The following is a 13,485-nucleotide window of genomic DNA, read 5'->3' as shown; positions in this document are numbered from 1 at the left end:
GGGACAGATCAAGTTGCCCGATAATCATATTATGTTGCCCCCTGATCAGTTGAAGAATAAGAAGTTCTGCAAGTTCCATAACGCTACTTCTCATTCCACTAATGAATATAGAATTTTCCGGCAGCATATACAGAGGGCTATTCAGCAAGGAAGACTCAAATTTGATACACCTCAGAAAATGAAAGTTGATGATAATCCTTTCCTAGGAGATCAAAATATGATCGATGCAAGGCTGCTCAGAGAAAAGACTAAGGTCCTAACATCAACCAAATCAAGAGAAGCTAGAACAGTCGATCCCGAGAGGCAAATATCAGCCGACGAATACAGGGAAATTAAAAGACGTCGTGACAAGCCAAAGAGTCGATATGAGCAGGGAGAAACATTAAAAGAAGGGGCGACAAAGTCGTGAGTTACATCTTGAATTCTGTTGAATAAATGGCAGCGATAGAAGGAAAAGGATTATCAGCATTGGTTAGAAAAGCAAGAATACCAGTGTTAATAGGAAAAAGAGAGGTATGAAAGAAAGTAAACTGAATCACATTGGAATTGTCCTTTCTTCAGACATTGCTGGAACGAAGGTTCGAAGTTGCCTACCAGGAATGACTGTCCAGAGTGCAGTGATCAATATTGGGAGTTTAGGCAATCTCAAGCCAACCGCTGGTCTATCTATGCTAAAGATGCATATCATCATAATAACATGGATCAGCGCTTAAAAATAGAAATGTTCATAATCGGCTAGGAAAAAAAGTTGTTGATCAAGACTGGGCTGATTATAAAGAAGAAAGTAATAAGAGAAAATATGTTTGGCAGGAAGGCCAATGGTGTCCAGGAGGTTTGACATGAAGCCACAAGAGAAGGGTGCAACACCTAAGGAATAGAGAGTTGGAATAGGCTCAGGCATCCGGTAAACCTCAAGTATGGCATGCTAAACAAACAATAGATAGAAGACAACCATCGGCTAATAATCAAATGGCTTTCCTGTTGCCATCAGAGTTCAGAGCTCCGGTAGATCAAGAAGTTTATTCGGATTTCGATGAATCAAAGTATGAAGAGATAGTTGACAATCTAACAGTTATACAATAGGCTATATTTGATAAACCAGTCAAGCATCGGCACTTAAAGGCTTTATATGTAAAAGGTTTGGTTGATGGGAAGCCGATGAACAAGATATTGGTAGACGGAGGTGCTTCTGTCAATCTCATGCCTTACACCACTTTTCGCAAACTTGGCAAGGGACTAGGAGATCTGATTGAGACTGACATGATGCTTAAAGACTTTGGGGGTAATGCATCCAAGACCTAGGGGGCAATGAACGTCGAACTAATAATTGGGAGTAAGACTCGGCTCACCACATTCTTCGTTATCTATGGAAAAGGGTCGTACAGTTTGCTCCTTGGTCGTGATTGGATTTATGCAAACTATTGTGTATCATCGACCATGCATATTGGTGTTTGATATAATGGCATGGAGATGATGTCGAACTGATTCGCGCTGATGAGTCTATGAGCATCGCAACAGCTAATCTAGTCTTTTGGGAACTAGGAGACTTCGAATGCTTTTCTGGCAAGTTATGGGAAGAAGGCTTCATTAGAATCAATGATGAAAGCGAACTGCCGATCCAAGCAGTTGGCTTTGAAAATTTGTCTTAATGGATAATTTAATAGATGGTACAGATGGCAAACTAGGACATGGTTTCATGTCGGCTGATGAATTAGAAGAAATAGATATTGGTTCTGGAGATAGCCCTAGGCCGACGTATGTAAGTGCCAAGTTGGATCCTGAGTATAAACGAGAGTTAGTTGATTTGTTCAAGAAATTTAAAGACTATTTTGCTTGGGAGTACTATGAGATGCCTGGTCTAGACCAGTCAATTGTCAAATATCGGTTGCCAATCAAACCTGGATATCAGCCGTTTAAATAGGCTCCAAAGAGATTCAACTCGAACATGCTTGATGATATCAAAAAGGAGATTGAAAGGTTACTAGAAGCAAAGTTTATCCGACCGTGCTGATATGCAGAGTGGATATCGAAAGTTGTCCCTGTGTATAAGAAGAATGGAAAATTAAGAGTTTGCATCAATTTTAGGGATCTAAACAAAGCCACACCCATAGAAGGTTATCCGATGCCAATAGCCGATATGTTAGTAGATGCAGCAGCCAGGCACAAGGTTATTAGCTTCATGGATGGCAATGTAGGGTATAACTAAATTTTCATGGCTGAGGAAGACATAGCAAAGACCGCTTTTAGGTGCCCCGGTGCAATCGGTTTATTCAAGTGGGTTGTGATGACCTTTGGTCTGAAAAATGCCGATGCAACTTATCAAAGGGCGATGAATTATATTTTTCATAAGTTGATCGACAGGATTATTGAAATCTACATCGATGATATGATGATAAAATCCAAAGGGTACAAAGAGCATCTAGCTGATTTGCGGGAGACTCTAGAATGCACAAGAAAATATGGTCTAAAGATGAATCCTAATAAGTGTGCTTTTAGAGTGTCAGCTAGACAATTCTTGGGGTTTATGGTTCACGAGAGAGGAATCAAAGTTGGTCAAAAAATCATCAAAGCAATTGATGAGGCAGTTCCCCCAACTACTAAAATAGAGTTACAATCTCTGCTTGGTAAGATTAATTTCATCAGAAGATTTATTTCGAATTTGTCGGAAAGAATTCTGACATTTTCTCCCTTGTTGAAGTTGAAAAATGATCAAGAATTCAAATGGGGTGATGTACAATAAAAGGCGTTTGAAGAAATAAAAGAATATATGAAATGTCCACCTGTGCTGGCCCCTCCTCAGCAAGGTAAGCCTTTTAAGTTGTACATATCGGCTAATGATAATACAATTGGATCGGCCTTGATGCAAGAGTTTAAAGGAAAATAGTGAGTTATTTTCTATCTGAGTAGAAGGTCCTGGATCTAGAGACAAGATATTCTCCCACCAAAAAGTTATGCTTGTGCTTATATTTCTCTTGCACTAAGTTGTGACACTACTTATTATCGGCCGAATGTATGGTTGTTTCCAAGGCTGATGTGATTAAGCACATGTTATCAATGCCAATACTGAATGGGAGAGTGGAAAAGTGGATTCTTGCGTTATCAGAATTTGACTTGAAGTATGAATCGGCTAAAGTAGTCAAAGGACAAATAATGGCTGATTTTGTCACCCAGCATCATAAGCCAAGCATTGATTATGTGGAGTCGATGCCTTGGACGTTATTCTTTGATGGATCATCATGCAAGCAAGGTGGTGGTATTTGTATTGTTATTATTTCACCTCGGGGGGCAAGTTTTGAGTTTGCTCTTCCAACTGAACCAATGATTACCAACAACCAAGTAGAATATGAAGCTATTCTTAAGGGACTTCAACTTGTTCATGAAGTAAAGGCTGAAGCAATTGAGGTATTTAGAGATTCATAGTTAATTATTAATCAGTTGATCAGCTTATATGAGTGCAAAGAAGATACTTTGAAAGGATACTATGATGAGTGCCAAAAGTTGCTCAAAGAATTTCTTCATGTTTCTTTCCAACATATTCCAAGAGCACAAAACCCTCAAAGTGCGTCAAGATATCAAGTGTTTCGAGAAGTTTTGAATAGTGAAACCTTGAATGATGATTGGAGAGTCGAAATAGCCGATTACCTTAGAAATTCATCACAGAAAGTTGCCAGAAAGCTAAGATATAACTCGACTAAGTATGTTTTATTGGATGATCAGCTGTATTACAAAACAGTCGATGGAGTATTGCTCAAATGCCTAAATTAAGAGGAAGCTAAGGTGTTGATGGGCGAGATGTATGAAGGGATATGTGGAGCTCATCAATCAGCTTATAAGATAAAATGGATTATTCGTAGAACTAGATATTTCTAGCCAACAATATTGTAAGACTATTTTGAATATTACAAGGGGTGCCAGGACTGTCAATGTTTTGGTAATGTCCAGAAATCGTCTGCATCGGCCATGAATCCAATAATCAAGCCATGGCCATTTTGAGGTTGGGGAATTGATTTAATTAGCCAGACTTTTTCGCCCTCAAGCAAGGGACATAAGTTCATATTGGTAGCAACAGATTACTTCACTAAATGGGTTGAGGCAATTCCTTTGAAGACGGTAACATCAAAGAACATGGTTGATTTTGTCAAGGAGCACATTGTGTATAGTTTTGGGATTCCTTAAACTATAACTACTAATTAGGGGACAATGTTCACACCAGAGGAGTTCAGAGATTTTGCTGCTAGTATGGGAATCAATCTACTAAATTCTTCTCCTTACTATGCTTAGGCTAATGGCGAGGCAGATGCATCCAATTAGATTATGATTAAGCTGATCAAGAAAAAGATTGAGGAACAGCTAAGGAAGTGGCATTCAACGCTTAATGAGACACTATGGGCATATAGGATGGCCTATCATAGATCAATTAAAACATCGCCTTATGAACTTGTGTATGGCCATAATGCAGTTCTTCCTTGAGAAGTTCAGACTAGATCGAGGTGTGTTACATTACAAAATGATTTGTCAGCCGAAGTCTACAAGAATCTTATGAAAGATAACTTAGAGGACTTGAGTTTCCTTCGGCTACGTGCTCTTAAAAATATCAAAGCCAATAAACTAAGGGGTGCAAAAATGTTACAATAAAAAAGTCAAGATTAAGCAATTTTCTAAAGGAGACTTAGTCTGGAAAGTGAAATTGCCGATCAGGTTAAAAGATAGCAAGTTCGACAAATGGCCACCTAATTGGAAAGGACCTTATCGGATTAAACGTTGTGCGCCTATTAATGCTTATATTTTAGAAACACTAAGAGGAGAGGAAGAATTTGGCAGAGCAATCAATGAGAAATATCTAAAGAAATATTACCGTAGCGTTTGGATTAATACTTGATAACCGATTTGTTCGGTCGTCTTTTCTAATAGCCGATATCAGAAAGGTATCGCCTCTAGTGCAAAAATAAACCTGAAGGGGTAAAAGCTGGTACGATGTGTATCGCCTATAGGAGCAAAGCAAACACGGATAAAGTGATGCATATAATATGAAGTACGAAGCAAAGGAAAATCACTCAAGACGAGAAAATTGTTTGCTAAATATCACCTATTACAAGTTAGGGGCTGAAAAACACTTTGCTTACTATATCATCGGCCTAGGTGTTAAAGCTACAGAGTTGGCGGCGCTGAAGAAATCCTCAACCAGACGCTCATGATCCCCAGGGTGCATCGTGGCTGGAAAACCGTGGGGAAGAAGCCGAATATTATGGGTAGCCAAAGAGCTTCTCTCTACAAAGAGGGATTGGGTTATACCCCTAACAAAGACAAGGCGGCCTTTGCTCCTCACAAGACTAGTTTTGTGAAGAACAATGGTCGATTTTGCACTAGTTGCAAGCAAGTTGGTCATATAGAGCAAAAGTGCATGAAGAAATCTCAAGCTAATGTATCCTCAATTAAGCTTGATTCTTTCTATGTGCTTACTAAGGGTGCAAATGGTGTGAAGACTAAGTTCATTGGTGCACCATGGATGAGCTTAAAGAAGAGAGCTATTTGGGTGACAAAGAGCTTATTAACTAACTTTCAAGAACCCAAGCAAGTTTGGATACCTAAAAAGAATTAATCTTCTTTTGTAGGTCAACTATAAAGTTGGATGAAGGCATTGGGTGCTTGATAGTGGGTGCACACAACCCATGACCTGTGATTCAAGAATGTTCAATTTAATCAATGAAAATAAGAGTAATAGGATTGATAGTATCACATTTGGTGACAATGGCAAAGGCAAGGTCAAAGATCTTGGTAAGATTGCAATATCCAATGACTTGAGCATTTCTAATGTGCTGCTAGTAAAGAGCTTGAACTTCAACCAATTGTTGGTAGCTCAATTGTGTGATCTTGGTTTCAAGTGCATATTTAGTGTGGATGATGTAGAGATCATAAGTGTAGATGACTCCAACTTAATATTCAAGGGATTTAGATATGAGAATTTATACTTGGTTGAATTCAATGCTAGAGAAGCTCAATTGTCAACATGTTTTCTCATTAAGTCTATAATGGGTTGGTTATGGCATAGAAGGCTTGATCATGTTGGAATGAAATAATTGAACAAGTTGATCAAGTATGACTTAGTTAGAGGCTTGAAAGATGTCACATTTGAGAAGGATAAGCTATGTAGTGCTTGTCAAGCCAGAAAGTAAGTTGGTAACACACATCCTAATAAGAGCATGATAAGTACATCTAAGGTATTTGAGTTGTTGCACATGGACTTGTTTGGTCCAACCACATACACTAGCATTGGTGGAAGCAAATATGGATTTATGGTTGTGGATGATTTTACTAGATACACTTGAGTGTTCTTTCTTGTTGACAAGAGTGATGTGTTTGCAACCTTCAAGACGTTCATCAAGAGAATTCACAATGAGTTTGAAACAACCATGAAGAAAGTGAGAAGTGACAATGAAAGTGAGTTCAAGAACACAAGAATTGATGATTTGTGTAATGAGTTTGGAATTAGGCATCAATTCTCGGCCAAGTATACTCCTCAATCAAATGGCCTAGTTGAGAGAAAGAATAGAACTTTGATTGACATGGCCAGATCAATATTAAGTGAGTACAATATGAGTCATTCATTTTGGGCTGAAGCAATCAATATGGCTTGTGTCGGTGTTTTGAGTTACCAACTAGTAAATTTCTAGTATTGTGCATCTGGCTTGGATGGTGTGCTTAGAGGACACGAGGTTTATACTGGTTCTGGTAGAAAGTCCCTACGTCCAGTTCATCGCTACTGCTCGTGTTACTAGCACTAAAATTTTGTAGTAGGGGTTACAAACGAGTGAGAGAGAGACAAGTCCCAAGTCTCTGATGTGCATGTGCTCCTAAGGCATGTTAGGGTATGTGTTTTGATGTCCACAACCATGTAGAGTGGTCAACTGCCATCCCCTCTCCTAGGACGTCTTGCTTCCCCTTTTATAGATGAAGGGGAAGAGCAGGTTACACAGAGAGAAAGAGGGAGAAGAGCCAAGGAGAGGAAGGCTTCTAGGACCACCGAGCCTTTCTTCTCCTTTATGCGGGTCCCACTGACACTGTAGATGGTGACAAGGATGGCACCATGTTAGGTGCCTGTTCATCGCTGATGCCACGCCCTGGCGTTGTCAGTGGGTCGTGATGTCCCATTCCATCTCGGCTGGCAACACGATGAACCAGCATGCTGGTCAGTGACCGTATAGGAAGTAGGCAGCATAGTGACCACGCGTCCATCACTTTTGGTGATGTGAGTTCCCTAGAGTGACATGTCGCAGGCACGGGTCATGTTGAGATGTGCCTGCACCCTGCACGATGCTAGAAGTTTGACCTTGAGTTGTACTTTCTGGCCTATAGTGGTTGACGGTGGTACGGGCTTCCGTTAGGAGCCACATCTGAGGGGTCAGGCGAGATGGAACCCCTGACCCAGAGGCCGAGCGAGGCGAAGCCCCTGACCCAGAGGTCTAGCAAGGTGGGCCCCCCGATTGAGAGGTCGAGTGAGGCAGAGCCTGCCCCTAGAGGTCGGGCGAGGCGGAGCCCGCGCACCTAGGGGTCGGTTGGAGATGTAGTCGCACTCTTGACTGCTTGGATGAATCAATGTTGATGACCATTAGCTTCTCCTCTTCAGGTACCCTAGTATGGGTCCCCAATAGCTTGCTACTATAGCAACCAACTCTATTGTCATCCATTGAAGGAGAAGGCAACTTATGAGCTCTTGAATGATAGAAACCCAATATTGCATACTTTTGGGTGTTTGGTTGCAAATGCTACATATTGAAGAAAGGTACTAGATTGAGCAAGTTTGAGAAGAAATATGATGAAGGTTTCTTGCTTGGTTACTCAACTACTAGCAAGTCTTATAGAGTTTGGAATTTGGCTAGTGGTACTCTTGAGGAGGTTCATGATGTGAAATTTGATAAAACCAATGGTTTCCAAGAGGAAGATGACAATCTAGATGATGTGAGAGGCACTCAATTGGTCAATGCAATGAAGAACATGGATATTGGTGATATAAGGCCTAGAGAGGTGATTGGTGTTGAAGATGACAAGAATCAAGTGCTCTCCAACTCAAATGTGTAAGCTAGTGGTTCTTATGATCAAGTTCAAGCAAGTGCTAGTGATGACAAAGTGCAAGATCAACAAGTGGCTAGTTCATTATCTCAACCAAGTGATCAATCAAATGCAATCAATCAAATGAAAGCAATCAAGTACAAGTGCTCCAACCTACTAATGTTACAAAAGATCATCCATTGGACTCCATAATTGATGATATTTTAAGAGGTGTGCAAACAAGATCAAGATTAGCATCATTTTGTGAACACTTCTCATTTGTGTCATCCATTGAACCTAAGAAGATAGATGAAGCTTTGAAGGATGTTGATTAGGTGAATGCTATGCATGAAGAGCTAAACAACTTCTCAAGAAATCAAGTATGGGAGTTAGTTGAGAGGCCTAAGGATCATAATGCGATTGGAACAAAGTGGGTCTTTCAAAACAAGCAATATCAAGATGTGATAGTTGTAAGGAACAAAGCAAGATTAGTGGCTCAAGGTTAGACTCAAGTTGAAGGTCTTGACTTTGGAGAAATATATGCCTCAGTATATGATTGTAAGCCTACTCTATGTGACCGTATGTGGGGGGTACGATCCTGGATACCCACAGCAGACCACATGGGCTGTGCCCCTAGGTGTGGCCCAGCCCACAAGACGAAGCCTTGCGGGGCACAACACTGCTCAACGCGTCCCACAAGACACCGAGAAGATATCCTGAAGATACTACAAGATCTATTAGGATATGTATGATCCCATGATTCCAGTAATCTGTTATTACTTTCTGGTTATCTCCTACATCTAACCGACTTGTAACACTACCCCACAGACTATATAAGGCAGGCAGGGCCCCCTCCAAATACACAAAATATCATACGATAGCCAATACAATCCAATAGACCATAGGAGTAGGGTATTATGTTGTGCTGACGGCCCGAACCTATCTAACTCATGTGTCTCTGTTGCCTTCTTGTTCCTGATTACACGCATCTCTGTCGATCAATCTACCTTTGTGGGATACCCCTCGAAGGACTGTCGACGATATTCTATCAACAGTTGGCACGCTAGGTAGGGGTGTGCATGTTGTTCCATGTCGATCAAGATGGTACATTTTGTAGGCTCTTCATCCCACCCACAGTGTAGCTAGATCTTCACGATCGGATCGATCTCCTAGATCATCAACGCTGATAGAGTCAGAGAGCTCATCAAGTCGGTGTAGATTAATACTGCGCCGATCAGCCCAACACCTGCAACTGAAGATCCGATCTTAGAACCACCTCTAAGGTCACCTTCATCGACAATTCACCACCTGCTTTCCCGCTACCCAAGGAGGTAAATCAACAACGATGATCTGATCACATCCATCGATTAGGTTGGCCAGCAGCTCGTCGATTGCCTCTCCATCGCAGAATTGGCCTTGACCACTCTGGTCTAGCACCAACCACCCTCTGATTTAGATCTATCAGAGGTAGATCAGGAAACTCTAGGGGTTACTACCCTACCCTATGGGCTCACCAGCGTCACCGCTGCCTATCAAGATGCTCTAAGGGGCAATTTCGCCGACCAGGTAGGAGATATCCACCCTCTCACCGACCAGATCGCCAACCAGCTCTCGCCGGCTGTCAACATGCTACACGTCAGCCGACACCCTGAGGCATCCCTCCAAACCATCCTAGAGGAAAATCTAGACTCTGAGTCATAGGGCTCTACAAAGACTATCGTCGAAACCACCGCCTTACAACCTCCTTTACCTCCCTTCTGTGGAGGCGAAATTTTCAACGTCAGCGTCGATAGCCCCCCACGGGACATGGAAACTGAGGAGGACCATGCCGCCTACGTCAACAGGAACGCTAACCATGCATAGTGTTGAGCAAACAAAGCTACCCTTGTGCTAGCTGAGGCTGCTCGCAACGATCAGCTTGACTCATAAGGAAGGCCATGCCAACTCCAACGCAACCTCAATGACAAATTTGTCCATGTTGATGGCCACAACGTCTACAAAACCCCAAGCACCAACTTGGTCATGGCCGCCAACAAGCTCGCTTGGCTCTCGTAGATACCCAAGGTCGCCGCCATGCTTAAAGCAGCGCACTGCTAGGTCAACGAGATCCACCAGGATCAGAGACCTTCCTACTCGATAAGCTCAATTCAGCGGTCCACCGTGCCAAGCTCTAATCGCTGCCCTAGCCAAAGTCGTTTCGCTGACCAGCACCGCGATGATGGACAACCTCTCTAAGGGGAGCTAGGGGCAACCACGTCGACCACCCTCGCCAACACGACCAGAAAGTCAACCAGGATGTCTGAGTACACCTCAACAATCTTTGAGACACATGAGGTCATATCGACGAGCACCGTTTCTCTCACCACGAAGAAGAAGTATGCCATTGTCAAGAGTACGAGCAAGAGTTTAGTAATCCGGACTCAGCCGTCCAATCGCTCAACATCGGCAATGTCATAGATCATGACGGCAATGATCTTGAAGGGCCCTAAGCATTCACAAGGGCACTCTGAACACTCTAGTGGCCTTGTGGTTTTAAAATCACATGGGTCGAGCCCTACGAGGGATAGATGAACCCTACGAGGGCCTATGCCACTGCTGTGCGCGCTACCGGGGGAGATACCAGCATCATGGTGAACTACCTTCCCATCATGCTCACTCCAACTGCGATGAACTGGTTCACAAGCCTCGCCCCAAACTCCATCGGATCCTGGGAGGAGCTAAAGAAGGTCTTCACTGACAACTACATGGCTACATGTACTTGGCCAGGCACCAAGCATGATCTGAACTTCATCTACCAGAAGCCATTCGAGCTCCTCCGTAGCTACATCAGACACTTTTCTGAGATGAGAAATTCTATTCCTAACATCACGGAAGCTGAGGTCATCACCGCCTTCATCCGAGGACTCCATCACCGTGACCTCTGCTCCAAGTTCAATTGCAAGCCGCCTAAGGGGATTGGCGGGATGATTACAACCATCGATTAGTACGCCGATGATGAAGAGGCTGAAGTACGCTTCAACGAGGATGCGGGCACTCATCGCCCAACTCGACGTAGTGACGAGCGACCTGATGACCGACGCCACAGCGAACGCCGCTGCGATGACCGTAGTCACCATTGGAATAGTGGCCATGATCGGCCAGAAGGGTCCAAATCTGGTCAATATTGCCAGCGCCAACCAGACCACATCATCGTCGCCGTTGATGAACCTCATGCCAAGCGCAACTATGATGAGCAGTACAAGAAGATCCTCAAAGGCCTATGCCCTCTCCACAAAAACAACAAGCATAAGATGAAGGACTACCTTGGCTTGGCTAAAGAGTTCTAGGCTAAAAAGCCAGACGATGACATCAACGATGGAGCCGGAGGCCATCGACCACCTAGGTGCAACAACAATGCCTTCCAGGATCATGACAAAGTGGTTGCTGCTGTCTTCGAGGGCCTCACCACTGCCGAGAGCAGAAGAGATTAGAAGCTCACTGGCCGCCGAGTGCTCGCCGTCAATGCGGAAGACGTCGTCGCCAACCCCAGCTATCGCCCCTGGTCTGAGGTCCCCATCACCTTTAGCAGGCCTGACCAGTGGACGGGCATCCCTTACATAGGGCGTTTCCCCCTCATTCTTGATGCAACTATCAGGAAAGTGCTTTTTAGGAAAGTACTCGTCGACGGCGGAAGTGCCCTGAACCTTCTCTTTGTTAGAGCCCTAAAGGAGCTAGGCCTCAGGATAGGAGACCTCGCACCCTCCAACTCCTCCTTCTAGGGTGTGGTATCTGGTAGGGCATCCAAACCACTTAGAGAGATCACCCTCCCAGTATAGTTCGACATGGCTAGCAATTACCGCGTTGAGCACATCAACTTCAATGTCGCTGACTTCAACACTGCCTACCACACCATACTTGGTCGGCCAGCTCTGGTCAAGTTCATGGCCATACCTCACTATGCCTATCTGGTGCTAAAGATGCCTTTGCCAGCAAGAGTCCTAGCCCCATGGGCCAACCTCTCCATCGCCTATGCCTATGAGATAGAGAGTCTCGCTGTCGTCAAAGCCACCGACCTCTCCATCCAGATGGCTAGCATGGTCACCGATGCCAAGACGGTGCCCGCCGATGACTTGGAGATCCTAGTGTCAGAGCCTCCATGTGCCTCTACCAAGTCCAAGGAAACCAAGGAGGTCGGCCTCGGCCTCGACGACCCCTCCAAGACCGTGAAGATTGGGGTTCACCTTGACCCCAAATAGGAAAGTGCACTCGTCTCCTTCCTACATGCCAACGCCAACGTGTTTTCTTAGAAACCTACAGACATGCTGGGGGTACCATGGGAGAAGATCGAGCACTCCTTGAATGTCTCGCCGACCGCCAAACCAATCAAGCAGAAACTTCAATGATTTGCGCCAGATAAGAAGGAGACTATTAGGGTAGAAATAAAATGGCTCCTAGCTGGCGGATTTATTAAAGAAGTGTATCATCCTGAGTGGTTAGCAAACCCTATTCTCATTCAAAAAAAGAATAAATAATAGAGAATGTGTGTTGATTACACTGATCTCAACAAACACTACCCTAAAGACCCCTTCAGTCTGCCTCGGATAGACGAGGTTGTAGACTCCACTGCTGGCTACGAACTGCTCTCCTTCCTCGATTGTTACTCCGGCTATCACTAGATATCCCTCAAGGAAGACGATCAGATCAAGACATCATTCATCATGCCTTTTGGTGTGTATTGCTATACCACCATGTCCATCAGACTAAAGAGCACCGGGGTGACCTACCAAAAGGCCATCCAGATGTGCCTCGATCAACAAATAGGCCGCAACGTCGAAGCTTACATCGACAATGTGGTCGTCAAGTCCAAGACCGCCGACAACCTCATCGTCGATCTCGAAGAAACATTCACCAACCTAAAAAGGTACAGATGGAAGTGGAACCCTTCCAAGTGCATCTTTGGAGTTCCATCCGGCATACTCCTAGGCTACATCGTCCACGCCAGTGGCATCGATCCCAACCCTGACAAGGTCTTCGCCATCACCAACGTGAAACGACCAACCTGTGTAAAGGACATACAGAATCTTATAGGCTACATGGCTGCTCTCAGCCGCTTTATATCATGCCTCGATGAAAAGGGACTACCGTTCTTCAAACTCCTCAAGGCCTCCGAGCACTTCTCCTGGTCGAAGGAGGCAGATACAGCTTTCGAGCAGCTTAAGTTGTTTCTAATGAAGCCTCCGATTATGATGGCACCTCGACCAGACGAAACCCTACTGATCTACATCGCCGCTACTTCTTGCATCATTAGCAAAGCTATCGTCATCGAACGAGAGGAGGCCAGGCATGCCTATAAGGTGCAACGTCTAGTCTACTTCATCAGTGAGGTCCTTAATGAGCCCAAAACTCATTATCCTCAAGTTTAGAAACTGCTATATGCTATTCTAATCACGTCACGCAAGC

At 44.0% G+C, this 13,485-nt stretch overlaps 1 protein-coding gene across 1 annotated transcript; it reads left to right on the top strand.

The window, feature by feature from the left end:
* Nucleotides 1-11,867: 11,867 nt before the first annotated feature.
* Nucleotides 11,868-12,281, top strand: LOC136465211 (uncharacterized). The gene has a single exon (XM_066464042.1). It carries the CDS (start codon nucleotides 11,868-11,870, stop codon nucleotides 12,279-12,281), a length of 414 nt encoding a protein of 137 aa, XP_066320139.1.
* Nucleotides 12,282-13,485: the final 1,204 nt, after the last annotated feature.

The sequence above is a fragment of the Miscanthus floridulus genome, chromosome 7 (assembly GCF_019320115.1).
Source record: "Miscanthus floridulus cultivar M001 chromosome 7, ASM1932011v1, whole genome shotgun sequence".
Taxonomy (NCBI): Eukaryota; Viridiplantae; Streptophyta; class Magnoliopsida; order Poales; family Poaceae; genus Miscanthus; species Miscanthus floridulus.
Note: the sequence above shows the minus strand (reverse complement) of the source record. Positions and strands in the feature narration are given on the sequence as shown.